Raw genomic sequence first — 13,487 nt, 5'->3', positions numbered from 1 at the left:
AGGCGTTGTGGCAGATCTATCTCCCAGCTCCAAAGTATGTCCCCAGACCGCATTGGACTGTGAATAAACCTAATCAGATTCACCAAGCCGATCTGTTGTTTATGCCCCACGATAACGTAGGCAGAAAAACCTACCGTTACGCGTTGGTCGTGATTGATATTGCCTCGAGATATAAAGATGCAGAAGCACTGACTACCAAGGATTCGAGTGGAATTGCTAAAGGGTTTGAAAAGATATACTCCAGAAAACTTAAATGGCCTCATACGGTGATTGTCGATCCGGGGACAGAATTTAGGGGAGAGGTAACGAAGATTATGAAAAAGAAGGGGGTTACCATACAGCGAAGCGAAGCTGGGAACCATCGCGCACAGGCTTTTGTCGAACGCGCCAATAGAATACTGGCGGAGAGGTTGTTTTCTCATCAGTATGCTCAAGAAATGATTAGCGATGATCGGTCCAGAGTTTGGGTGAAACGATTGCCAGGTGTTTTGAAAACTCTGAATAGTCAACCCATAAGAATCACTGGCAAAGAGCCTGCAAAATCTATTGGTTTGAAAGAGGTTGATATTGACCCTCCAACGTATAAGCGGCCTGTTGGACTTGATGAAGTTAGACTACCACCAGGGGTTAGAGTTAGATATCTGTTAGCTCCTGGAGAAGAGGAAGGAGGTGAACGCAGACGAGCCACAGATCCTATTTGGAGTTTAAAAGTGTTTGATCTATCACGCAGTGTTGTTTCAGTTGGACAGCCTGTGTTGTATTACCTCTCCGAAGGCGCTCCAAGGAGGTCGTTCGTTAGGGAAGAACTTCAAGTCGTCCCTGAAGATACTGAGCCACCACCTAATAGCGTTCTGAAATGACCGTGAGCGAAGGTGTGAATACCATCATCACAGATGACCCGTTTATCATCCTCATGAGATAGAGCGACCTTGTTCACCGTTTCAGTGTAAACATCATGCTTATGACTTCTGATGACATTCATAAGTCTCATCTGAGGTTTCTTACCAAATAAGCAATCCTTGTAGTCATCGAAACCGATGCTCTTCTTGACGACTGCTCTCTTGACGCCCTTGCATTTCTTTTCTTCTTTACCTTCATCCATCTTGTACGAGTAAAGTTTGGCCCTCAGTCCTACAAATTCTGTGATTTGCTGACCCCCAGCCTCATCTTTAAACATTCCGATGACTTTCTTGTTCACACCCACCTCAATACCAGATGGGTGACCCTTCGGAAAGTTGCTGGTGTCGAACATGGACCTCACATCCCCGCTGATGTCCTCGTAAAAGTCTTTCGTCTCGATCTCATACATCAGGCTGTCAGTATCAGTGAATAAGAGCTTTGCATCCTCACCGTACTTGGGCTTGACGAAGTTGTAGTGGAAATCGTACATGAGCGTCTTACTCAGGTCCAGAATGGACATGCCCAAGTAGACAGGCTTGTTGAAGATCAGCTTTGTCTTCTTCATGTGGATGGCGGCTAGATTCTCGCAAAAGATGGTGCGATGTTGATAGTTCGGCTTTGATATGAGCTTCTTAGCCTGCTTCTCGTCCGTCACCAACCGAATGTCCACCCTGTTCCTAATGTTCTCCATAGTCTTACCAAAGACGGAGTTGTTCATTAACTTGAAAAAATCTTTCTCAAAATCGTTTGTCGCCTTGGCTCTCAGATCGGTGTTCAAGTCAATGTAGGGCTCCAGCCAAGCAGACTCCTCAAAAGTGACACCCCTGTGAATCTTAGTGACTTTTAGCCCAAAACTCACATAAAGTCTCAGAGTCTCATGGTGGATAACGTACTTTGTCTTGTCGTTAAGGTTGGGGACCAACTTGTCCACATTGCCTAGCCCGATAGATTCCGGGGCTAGTGGGTAATCGTTGTGTAAGTCATGTAGGTGGTGAGGGTACTCCAAGTCAACCTCCAGAATGCATGGGCGGTCTCTCCAACCTGACAGCTCTTGGTCACCCATCCACCTGAAACCGTGAGTCGGTAAAGGGTTGCTCATCGCCCAGCCATACAAATTGTTAGCATCAAGGTAGGTGATATATTTTGTGGGTAGGTCAGGGTCATACTCCTTCATGTAAGGGTTATTCGCCTCCCCATGTCTGTTGCTTATCATGGAGACACCCCCACGGATGCCCTTCTCAATCATGAGCAACATGTCATAGTCCGTTAGAAGCTCTAGCCTCACCTTGGTAGTCTTCAACGCCGCATCCCAAGCCAACCCTGGCGCTGTGTAGTACCAAGCGGGGTCCAGACCGTAATTCTTGAGACAAACGTCCCTAAAGTTCTCGAAAACGTCAGCTAAAAGCAACACATCCGACTCTAGGTACAGATTGTGGTAATCCCTCATGGTCCCCATCCCAAAGACCTCCCACACTCTCCGCGCGTGCAGGTGATCCTCCTCCGATATGTCGGTGTCGTTGAGTTTGGAGTGGAATGCCTCTCTCTGTGGGAGCTGTGTTGCGTCGAGCTTGCTAAAGCCGTCGAACCAGTCGTAAGGGAAAACACCCTTCCTCAACAACAGCTGGAGCTCCTCCCCCTCATAGTACTCCGCCAGGTTTTTGAAGCACTCCCTTGACATATTACCTACTAGACTGTCGAGACTGGCCGACATAAACCTGAAACTGTCGATAAATCTGATATCACGTTTAACATCAATCTTGTTGCCCTCCTTGTTCGTGAAACTGTCGACTACAATCTGTTTTGTGAAAGAAATATACTTTTCCTCGTTATTAGGTATACAGTTTATTTTACCTTCCGATGTACCAAGGTTCTTGATAAATAGATGGCTGTCGTACCCAGACAGATTGTGAAAGATAACAGGGAAGAACTTTGGAATTTTGTGATCTAAGTTGCATGCGTTGTGAGCAGCACCTCTGTACTTTCCGGTGAGGTGGCAATGGTCCAAAACCTTGTCTTCCCCTAATTCACCCTCACAGATGTGACAGTGAGTGGCGCCGTTATAGGCGATTTTGTCCTTCGGAGTCATTTTCACCTTCTTAGGGAACCTGAACTTATCGTAAATTTTCTTAATGTCTGACTCCAAAGACTCTACGAAAAGCTGTGGGATATCTTCGTCTGGAGATTCAGCTGTGTATCGTACAAGCTCGGATGGGGATATATCTCCGTCGAAACACTTGATGAGATAGCAGAAACCAGACGGTTTGTGTTTCTGGTATTGCTTAGTGAAGCTTTTACTCTCATCTGGGGAGCATGTGTCTATATTTTCTGTGAAGCTCTCAAAGTCGGCATAGACAACAAAGGGGACACGCATTTTTCTGTTGTAGTTTTTGAATTTAATGTGGGGTAGATTTCCATCCTTATCTATCTTAGGCATCTCTATTCCAACCGCTTCATGATTGCCGCAGCATTCAGAATGTTTTTCTAATGATTGTTTGCACCGAAACGAGTTCAGACATCTGCAGCATAAAAAACGAGTATGATGAAACTCATCAATTTGAGTAGATACTAATCTCATCATATTCTTTATCCAGCAGTAATGATTCGTCTCATCATCCGAGATGAGAAGTAAGTTGATTGCATTATCTGGATCCTTCTCACTGATTCTCAATGGATATATTTTGGTTTCGTATCCAAACACATTAACCGTATACTGGTTCTGTTTCTCGAACTTGTCAATCTGTTTTAGTGAGACGGGGAACTCTATCCCTGACCAGTCGAATTTCTCAGAGTTCTCTATCATTTGTTTACTGAACCTTTGAGGATCTTTCTCCCTAGGATACACAGCAGAGGTTACTGCCCACTTGAAACATTCGTGATCATTCTCGTTCTTAACATTGATGATCGCCTTCTTAGACGCTAGTTTCGGCGGCAGCGGAATATAGGAAGACCCAGAAAGCGGTTCAAAGGGGTCTATGTTGATGTCAAAGTATTCCACTTGGTCAAACTGCCATCCGGAGCCTTGCTTCTGGAACAGCTCAACTAACCCGAGTAAATAATTTGTCATCGTATCGAACAAATCAGAGAGATCAGTCGACTCTGTCACAATCTCGGGCTTCTCTGTATGAAAATATCCCAGTTCTTCTTCGATCTGAGCTGTAGCCGGATCCTCTTTTATAAACCCGCAAGTAAAGATAAACTTCACTTTGATAGGCTTTTTTTGTCGACTGATGAGCTCTAAGACTTTCGGTTTGATTCTGGCGATGAATGTCTTGGGGTCGTAACCTCTCTGCCCGGCTATTCCGTGGGTTTTAAGATACCCCTTCAACGCCGTCTGTTGTTCCTTGGGTGTGAAGCGATCTTCCACCTCCTCGTGTAGACGCTTAATCCTCTCCTTCAGACGTTCGACCCGTTTATCTGCAGCCTCTTTGACGGTCTTTTTGATGGGCTCAGGGACATAAGATAGTATCCAATCCGCAAACTTGTCTAACTCGCTCTTGATCAAGTTGGCCGCCCTGTTTGCAAAATGCTTGAGTGATTGGACGCGGGAACTCCGTGGGGGTTGGGAGGGTTTTAGAATAGGGACATTAATCTCAGGTATCGGGCCGTCGAGAATACTCTCCGACGTGTTGGACGGGGTAATGCGGGGTGGTCGTGGCAGTCCTTTGACAAGTTTGGGTAAAGGAACCCGTCGGGGTGGTGGTGGTGGTGACGTGCTGGTCAGCGCCCCGACGAGCTCGTCTCTCCGCATCCAGTAATATCTTGGGATACCCCGCTCCTTGGCGAGGGCTTTCAGATCTTTCACCTTCAGGTTCTCCATTTCTATCAAACCAGCCATGTCTTTAAACCACTTTTCAAAAGCTTTTTTAGATGTGAAGCTGAGAGGCTAGCCCCCTCGAGCTCCCCCTAGGTGCAGCACGTGACAAAATGATTGACAGGTGGGCTTGGCTATCACGTGACAAAGTGATTGACAGGTTTTTTACAAAATGATTGACAGGTGGGCGTGGTCGTCACGTGACAAAGTGATTGACAGGTTTTTTTACAAAGTGATTGACAGGTGGGCGTGGTCGTCACGTGACAAAGTGATTGACGGGTGGGCTTGGCTATCACGTGACAAAGTGATTGACAGGTGGGCGTGGTCGTGCAAGAGATCTCTGGCAAACTCGCGCATGCGCAGGTCGCGAGGCTTGGCGGAGGTGCGCGGAGACTTTTGCGCCATTTTGGAATGAAATTTGGGGAGATCAAAAAGTTGCGCCAGCTGCGCCAAAATCCTACTACTCAGTATCAGAAAATATCACAAAACAGTATCAGAAAATATCACAATATCAAGAGGTACAGCAAGGGAGAGTTAGATATCTACTTTATGCACACAAAATAGAAAAGAGTAGTGAGTGTTTTGCAATCTTTGAATTGTGTAAAGCATTATAAACATGTTGTACGAGTTTATATAAAATATAATCAGGGCTTAAAATTTAAAAATGACAAAAAAAAATTGCCCGTCCATCTCTGTTGGAAGAGCCAACTATGAAAATATCTAGTAAATAAATAAAATAAAAACCTGGAAAAACATTAACATTTCAATATTAAAAATATTAATATTAATACCTTAATGCTGCTTCCATTCCTTTTATGGAAGGTGGCGCCAGACCCTTGCAGGCAAGACTGCCAATTTTGGTGCCCTTCGGTTCGCCTAAGTATTCTAAAATATAAAAACAAATGAATAAATTTTTGCAATTACAATATTTAAAATTATTAAGGTTCAAATTATATAAAATCAACACAAACACAAAAGATGTGTGAATAGATCCATTTGGGGAACTGGATATTTCAAAAAGCCTTAATAATTTGAAAAGTAATATGTTCCTTGAACAAGGACCACCACTATATAAAAAGGCAACCTAGGTTCTTTTAAGTTTCTTCCTCTCGTGCCCGTTTGTTTTTCAACTCTCACTCACCTTGGGCATGCTTACCATCGATAAATCAGTGAATACAGGCATTTTAAAAACGGTAACCTCCTTTTTATAACACCTCTTTCCTCAGTGCATGTGTAAGAATAATGAGTGATAGTCATGAGCATTTCCTGTTTACTAACCTAATATTTCTATACCAGGACACAGTTTAATAGAGGTTGTTAAACTTTACTAATAATAGCCCTAACTCATTTCAAACTTGTATAATTCTCCTTTCTAACACCAGCCCTCCCTCCCTCTTATCAGCCAGTTTTGAGCTGGCTTGAATCAGTTAGTATCGGGAGCAAATGATAAACGACCTAAATGGCCTAGGGTCTGTAGGGTTAGTGTAGAATCTGTAAGAAATTGAAAGGAACTTCTTATTACCGCATTATTTTACAACAAAGCCGCCTATAAAATCCGGCGCTCCTGGTATTAGCCTAGATTAACAGGGATGGTCTAGCAGGGCAGTACGTTTATCTAGGATATAGATTGAATCTATAGTTATTTCATCTAAATAAGGTAAACTTGAAATCATGAAAGAGCGGCTTTAGGGCAAGTAAAACTTTAAACTTAGCCCGGCGAACGCGGTGAGGAAAATTTCACGCGTGCAGACGTCGATCGAAGTTACGTGTCACGAACAACTGAGACAAAATCATCTCCTGCTTGAAGCAACTGTGTCAAAATTATGTCCTGCTTGAAGCAACTGTGACATAATTATCTCCTGCTTAAAATGTGCGATTTTGGCCTTGCGAGGCAGTAAGCAGAGTGAATGCGTGAAATTTTCCTCAACATGTGCGCCGGTCTTGAGGCTTTACGTACGTAAGTTATTAGATCGTCCTTTTTTAGTCTCATTTACAGTATTTAGATAGAGCATCATACTTTACACTTACCGAGAAAGGTCTTGATAGTAGCCGCCCTAAATGGACGGCTATTTTCACCAAAAAGAATGTCGTGTCCTTCTCTCGTATGGCGAATTTCTCCATCTGAATAAGACGGAGTTCATAAAGACGAGCTGTGCTCTCTACATGAACTGCCGTCTCATTCTTGGTGGCCAAGCGAGACCCTGCCGATACGTTCTCACTCTCAAACTCGCTGAGATCCTCAGAGAGTCCCGCACTCTCAATATAACGCAGAACATTACTGCTTCTCATTTTGGGAGCCATGTTAAAGCTTAGATAAGAGCAGGGAAGTGGTGTTAGAGAATGAATGAGGAATTTTCAACGGCGTGATGTAATGACGTAATGCGAGCTGGCTCTCCTATTGGCTGAAAATGGTATGAATTCCGTATGAATCGTACGAACCAGAAACCTTCAAATAATCGTTCATTAATCAAGTTTGATTCTTGCTGCCCGGCTTAATTTTGTTTTTTTTTAGACATTTTCTGTTCGTAGAAAAATACCGAAAAATCGCTAAATATATTCGAAAATACATTTTCCCCTCTCAAGCCAAAAATATTTATCCGATTCGTTTCAAACTTTCACAGAATACTAAGGTCATCAAGGGCTATCTCCTGGCAAAAGATGGTATTTTTGTTCTGAACAAAGAAATTCTTGGTCTGAGACGGTCACTCTTAACAAACAAATTGATGTTTCTTTAAATTTCACACAGTTGAATGCATTTTTGTTTTGTTGTGTGTGTCTTGGGTAGGAGAAATTACTTGGATTTCTCCCCCTAACTGTATGGCCCCACGGACAGTTTTCATTTGGTTTTGTTGATATTATTACTGGAATACGGTTTACAGTGTTGAGGGTATTGATGGGTTTCCTCTACTTTCAAATGAACAATGTAGGTTATTTTGCTTATTGTTATCACATTTGATGTGGACATGTGATGGCTTGTCGCACAGAATGTATTTGACAGTGACACATTCTGACTATAAGAATTGCTTGAAGTGTCAAAAAGGGTGCGATGTAGTGGTCTAGACAGCCTTCCTCTGTTATCAGAACGATTTGAAATCAGGGTGGGAATATGTGAAACAGGACCATTATTTGAATCAACACCATGAGAAAATAGACCAGAAATGGGCCCAGGATTCTGGCTGATGTCTCCTGACAGGAGAATCAGTTGGATTGCTAACAAGGAAGCTTGCAGCAAGCACAGGCCAGAATCTGCCCTGAAAGACCAGACTACTGAAAAAGTCCCTGAACGGGAGAGGATTTAAGGCCGAGGACACCCATTAGTGCCTTTCAAAAACTTGTCATGAAATCGATTGACAAAGGATATGAGATCATCAATCATTAGTCCAGAGTTCTGATACATTTTCTCTTTAATATTAATATACAATGTGAGGGTCAAGACTAAAAATATGTGGAGTCTTGATGCACATATAGGCCTCATCATATATGCCTCATCATTGTCTCTAAGCCAACAAGAAAAAATTCAGAAAAAACTAACCCAAAAAAGAAAAAGAAAAAAATACCTATCAACAAGCTTAAGAGATGCAAATGAATGCAGATCTAGGGCAGCATAAATTAACAGTTCATTGAACACGGAAAATTTTTAATCAAACTTGGAATAAAATCACTTACTAAAAAAGAAAATATAGAAAATTCCAAGTTAATGAAAATAGAACAAAAAATGACGCTCTGAAATAGGAAGCAAATAAAATCGGCAACAGACCAGTTAGAAAGAATGCTGATCATGCAGATCAATAGATCGTACAGTGTTTCAGAAGTAAAACTCAAACAACACAAAGACCACTTTTTTGCGGGAAAGATGATATCAAACATAAAGAACCCAACTAATTTAGCTTGCAAAAGAACCTGAATAGAGTAAGAGAATAAGTAGGAGAGTCAGATAACAAGAAGGAAATAAATACCAAATTCCAGGAGGAGAGTATTTCCTTGTGTTAGATGTGTTGGCTTGATAAACTTCGGGTCTTTTGAGCTCTCACCATCGGCGACTTGGTTCTCAGGTGGACAAAATGAGCCAAAGAATCGGCGATAAAAGCAGTAATGTAGTGTATGCAGGACAATTGTATGTGGGCTTCCTGTGTTACACGTCATGTGATATTGAGGGGAGTAAAGAGAGGCGTTAAAGCGACTTGTTGTGTTGTGCTCGCTCCGATTTCTTTAGGCCTTAGTGGCCCACAGATACGACAAGTAATCGGCAAAAATAAAGCCGTATGGTTGAGTTGTTAGATGTTCAATCAGTAAATTGGTTCAACCGTCAAATATAGTATTAGAAAATGGACACAAATTTAGTAAGATCAGGAGCTTAGAAAAAACACGTCCGTACAGGTCCAAGAGAAATCGTTGTAGAAACTCAACCTACGATCGTGTGACATGACGGAAAAAACATGACGTGACGCTTCAAATAAGCCCATTTCACATCGAATAAGGCGGGGAATTTCTCTGAGTACTTAGTAACTTAAAGCAAACAAAATAACAAGTGCGACGTTTTTTAAATTGATGCGACTTTTTGTAAAGTGTCATTGAAATTTGACCTTTTGGTCCCTGAGGTGACACAGGGCAATGATGATCAAGGAAAAAAAATCTTAAAAAGCCAAAATCTGGTTATGTGCACTTCGGCCTCACGTTATTTGTGTTTTAAAAATCAGTCCGTAATACAAGGAGCCTATAGCCACTGAAGACATTGTGTCTTCTCTCTCTATCTGGAATTGCGCGTTTTCCAGGTTTTTCCGCCATGTCCGATCGTGTACGATTATATAGAAACTCACCCAGCGATCGTGTACGATTATATAGAAACTCACCCTACGACCGTGTACGATTATATAGAAACTCACCCTACGACCGTGTACGATTATATAGAAACTCATCCTACGACCGTGTACGCTTATATAGAAACTCACCCTGCGATCGTGTGCGATTATATAGAAACTCACCCTGCGATCGTGTGCGATTATATAGAAACTCACCCTGCGTTCGTGTGTGATTATATGGAAACTCACCCTACGACCGTGTACGATTATATAGAAACTCACCCTACGACCGTGTACGATTATATGGAAACTCACCCTACGACCGTGTACGATTATATAGAAACTCACCCTACGACCGTGTACGATTATATGGAAACTCACCCTGCGACCGTGTACGATTATATAGAAACTCACCCTACGACCGTGTACGATTATATAGAAACTCACCCTACGATCGTGTGCGATTATATAGAAACTCACCCTACGATCGTGTGCGATTATATAGAAACTGACCCTGCGAACGTGTACGATTATATAGAAACTCACCCTGCGACCGTGTACGATTATATAGAAACTCACCCTACGACCGTGTAAGCGATTATATAGAAACTCACCCTACGACCGTGTACGATTATATAGAAACTCACCCTACGATCGTGTGCGATTATATAGAAACTCACCCTGCGATCGTGTGCGATTATATAGAAACTCACCCTGCGATCGTGTACGATCATATGGAAACTCACCCTGCGATCGTGTACGATTATATAGAAACTCACCCTACGACCGTGTACGATTATATAGAAACTCACCCTGCGATCGTGTACGATTATATGGAAACTCACCCTGCGATCGTGTACGATTATATAGAAACTCACCCTGTGATCGTGTACGATTATATAGAAACTCACCCTGCGATCGTGTACGATCATATAGAAACTCACCCTGCGATCGTGTACGATTATATAGAAACTCACCCTGCGATCGTGTACGATCATATGGAAACTACTTTTTGATCGGGGAGTAATTGGTTGCGATAGCTAGGATCATATGGAAACCAACCTTAAACGTGTGGTCGACCTGCTCATTAATTCAATTTTGTGCGCAACGGAACGGTGCTAAGGACGTATAATACGACTCTGACACGCCGTTTAATCTAAAAAAAAAAAAAAAAAAAAAAAACAAGGAGAAATCCAAGCATTGATGCTTCTTCTCGGTAAAAAAGAAAGAAAAAGAAAAAAAAGCACATCCAATAAAAAGAATATTTCCCAATTCCCAAGTTTCGTTCAGTAAAATTATATGAATAAAACATCATTGTCTTGAGTGAGGCATTGTTCATTTCAACAATTGTTGATTCCAAAATGAATAATCAAGGAAACCAAGCGCGAAATGCTATCAGGAAACCTATCATCCGGAACGCTCAAGTTTATTTAGTCGCCTTACTCTTAGCACGATCCGTTTATGATGTCAATTCGTTCAAACATTCGAGAGTTCTTCTCCATAGACGCTTCCACTGTGAAATATAAAATCTTTTTCGTGCTGCATTTCTTTGGATTAGGATCTATTCCTCTCTACTTGCCTGTGTTCCTCCGCTCAATTGGCATCGATGCTTTCCATTCGGGGATCATCATAGCATTGCGAAAACTCGTGAGGATTCCTAGCAGTCCTCTTATAGGTGCTATTGCCGATAAGTCCCTACGACACAAGCTGACTCTGATGGTTTGCGTGGTACTTGGAACTTGTTTGTATTCAGGCCTTTCGTATATTCCCATCGTGCAAGGAATGGAGCGAAATGGGTATAATCTTAGCGAAGACGAAGGCAGTCAAGCAATAGCCACAGAGACCGTTCATTTATCTATTCACGGTCGACTTTCAACGCAAGTTATTTTCGCCACAGCTTTGTTTTTTGTTGTAAGTGGAGAGTTTTTTAATGACCCACTAGAATCGATACTCGCCGCTTCTATAGTTAACCAAGTTGGAGTCGAGCGATACGGTCACCAGAGACTGTACGGTGCATTTGGGTTCGGGATCGGGAGTTTGGTGACAGGCTTTGCAATGGATCAAACATCGCATGTCACGTATATCCCAGGGTCTTTGCCACATCATGGACCTAATTTCCTAACAGCCTTTATAATCAACTTTGGACTAAGCGTTTTTGCGTTGCTGCTTATAGGATTCACGTTTGAGATAACAATTAACGAGAAAAAGATACCGCCCAATTTCGCAAAGCACATTGGGCTACTCATTCGCAAGGAAACAGTTTTATTCCTGATCATCTTATTCATCACCGGTGTAGCAAACGGAGTCATCATGTCATTTCTATTCTGGTTCCTACGAGATATCGGCGCATCGCAAACACTCCTAGGCTTGGTCACAGTGGTCATGTGCTCGGCAGAAATGTTAGTGTTTTCATGCACCGGCACGATGATTGGTCGGCTTGGTCACGTGGGTGTTATAATTCTAGCTTTAGCGTGCACGATAATTCGACTCCTTATCTACCCCTTCCTTGAAAATCCCTGGTACGTCTTGCTAGTCGAGCCTATGAATGGTATCACCTTCGCCGCTATGTGGGCTACCTGTGTTTCCTACGCAAGCATCCTCGCACCCAACGAGGTCCAGAGCACGATGCAGGGGGTCGTCAGCAGCGTGTATTACAATCTGGGAGGTGGCACGGGCTCGCTACTGGGTGGAATGGTGTACAAGGCGTATGGACCGCGGAGCATGTTTTGGGCTACCGCAGGTCTTTGTGGAGTTGGTATGCCATTAGCGATAGCTTTATATTGCATAAATAGCGTAAAGGAAAAGATATCGAATGGGTATGAGCTGGTTAATGAGGATGAAAATCTGGAGTTACCTCTGGCCTTGAATGATGCCAATATTGCGAGATAAGAATCACAAGGAGAATGTGAACTGATAGATGACGACGTCCCAGTCTTCTCTGAAAAGACCCAGAATAAGAGTTTCAGGAACCTATAGCTTGATTAGTTCTTGTCAGAGTAGTTTTGATTCTAGAACCTTAAATAGGGGACTTGCGCTAAGAGATCACGTGACTGTTTGGGTTGCAAACTTGCGCGCGCTCAGGCTTTTAACGGCAGCCATACACTTACTCAACGAAAAAGGCGAGAACACTTTTTTCAGAAAGGGTTTAGTTTCATTTAAAGTTTTAAATTTTTCGTCGTTCTCTTGTGTGACGGGCTCAGTCGATTTTTTGTTTGATTATTTTGAATTTGCCACCGAGAGAGGACACGTGATCTCTTAGTGCAAGTTGATGACACGGTAATCTGGCAACACAGTTTTGCTTTCGCATTAATAGCGCGGAGGACAATAAGGGATAATTGGGATCTATGATGTAGATAACAGCTTATTTGAAGACACAACATCTAAGATAATATCAGAAATGTATGGGATCTAAAGACAGTATCAGAGTTTGTCCCCGCCAGGGGCGATTCTAGAATAAAAAGGCAGGGTGGGTATTCCAGTAGTAATTCACTGAACACTTCTAGAAACATTATCTATCCAGATACACACATATAAAATTACCAACCTTCTTAGCTACCAACGAAGGTGTCAACCGGAGTCGAACTCTTCTCGTCACATGAGTCCGGACAATACACACCACTCTTAAAGAATACTGACCAGCCATTCCTATTCCTGTTTTGTTTTCTACATAAAAACATAATACGAGCCTTACTTCCTTTATTTAAAAAATAAATAAAAATAAAGGAAGTAAGGCTCTGCGCCAGTGTCTGCACTTCCACCACTTCCAGGGGAGATATTCTGGAGGTTTGGGTCTCTGAACTTTACCCCTCTATTTGAACTGTACCTCTCTATTTGCTCTTAAACAGCCATGGCTCATTGTAATTTACCATATAGTCCTATAGTCAAATTCTTACGCGCGCTCTCATTGGTCAAAACAGAGTGAGATTTTTTTGTGGAATTCAATAGTTAAAAAGTGGAATTCAATGAAAGCACAGGTG

The 13,487-nt window shown here is 42.4% G+C and overlaps 1 protein-coding gene across 1 annotated transcript; it reads left to right on the top strand.

The window, feature by feature from the left end:
• The first annotated feature begins 10,974 nt into the window (after window positions 1–10,974).
• On the top strand, window positions 10,975–12,399 carry LOC5510389 (major facilitator superfamily domain-containing protein 6). Its single transcript, XM_001630809.3, has one exon. The coding sequence runs from the start codon at window positions 10,975–10,977 to the stop codon at window positions 12,397–12,399; it is 1,425 nt and encodes a 474-aa protein (XP_001630859.3).
• Window positions 12,400–13,487: the final 1,088 nt, after the last annotated feature.

The sequence above is a fragment of the Nematostella vectensis genome, chromosome 5 (genome assembly GCF_932526225.1).
Source record: "Nematostella vectensis chromosome 5, jaNemVect1.1, whole genome shotgun sequence".
Classification (NCBI taxonomy): Eukaryota; Metazoa; Cnidaria; class Anthozoa; order Actiniaria; family Edwardsiidae; genus Nematostella; species Nematostella vectensis.
This window is presented reverse-complemented; position numbering and strand designations above follow the sequence as displayed.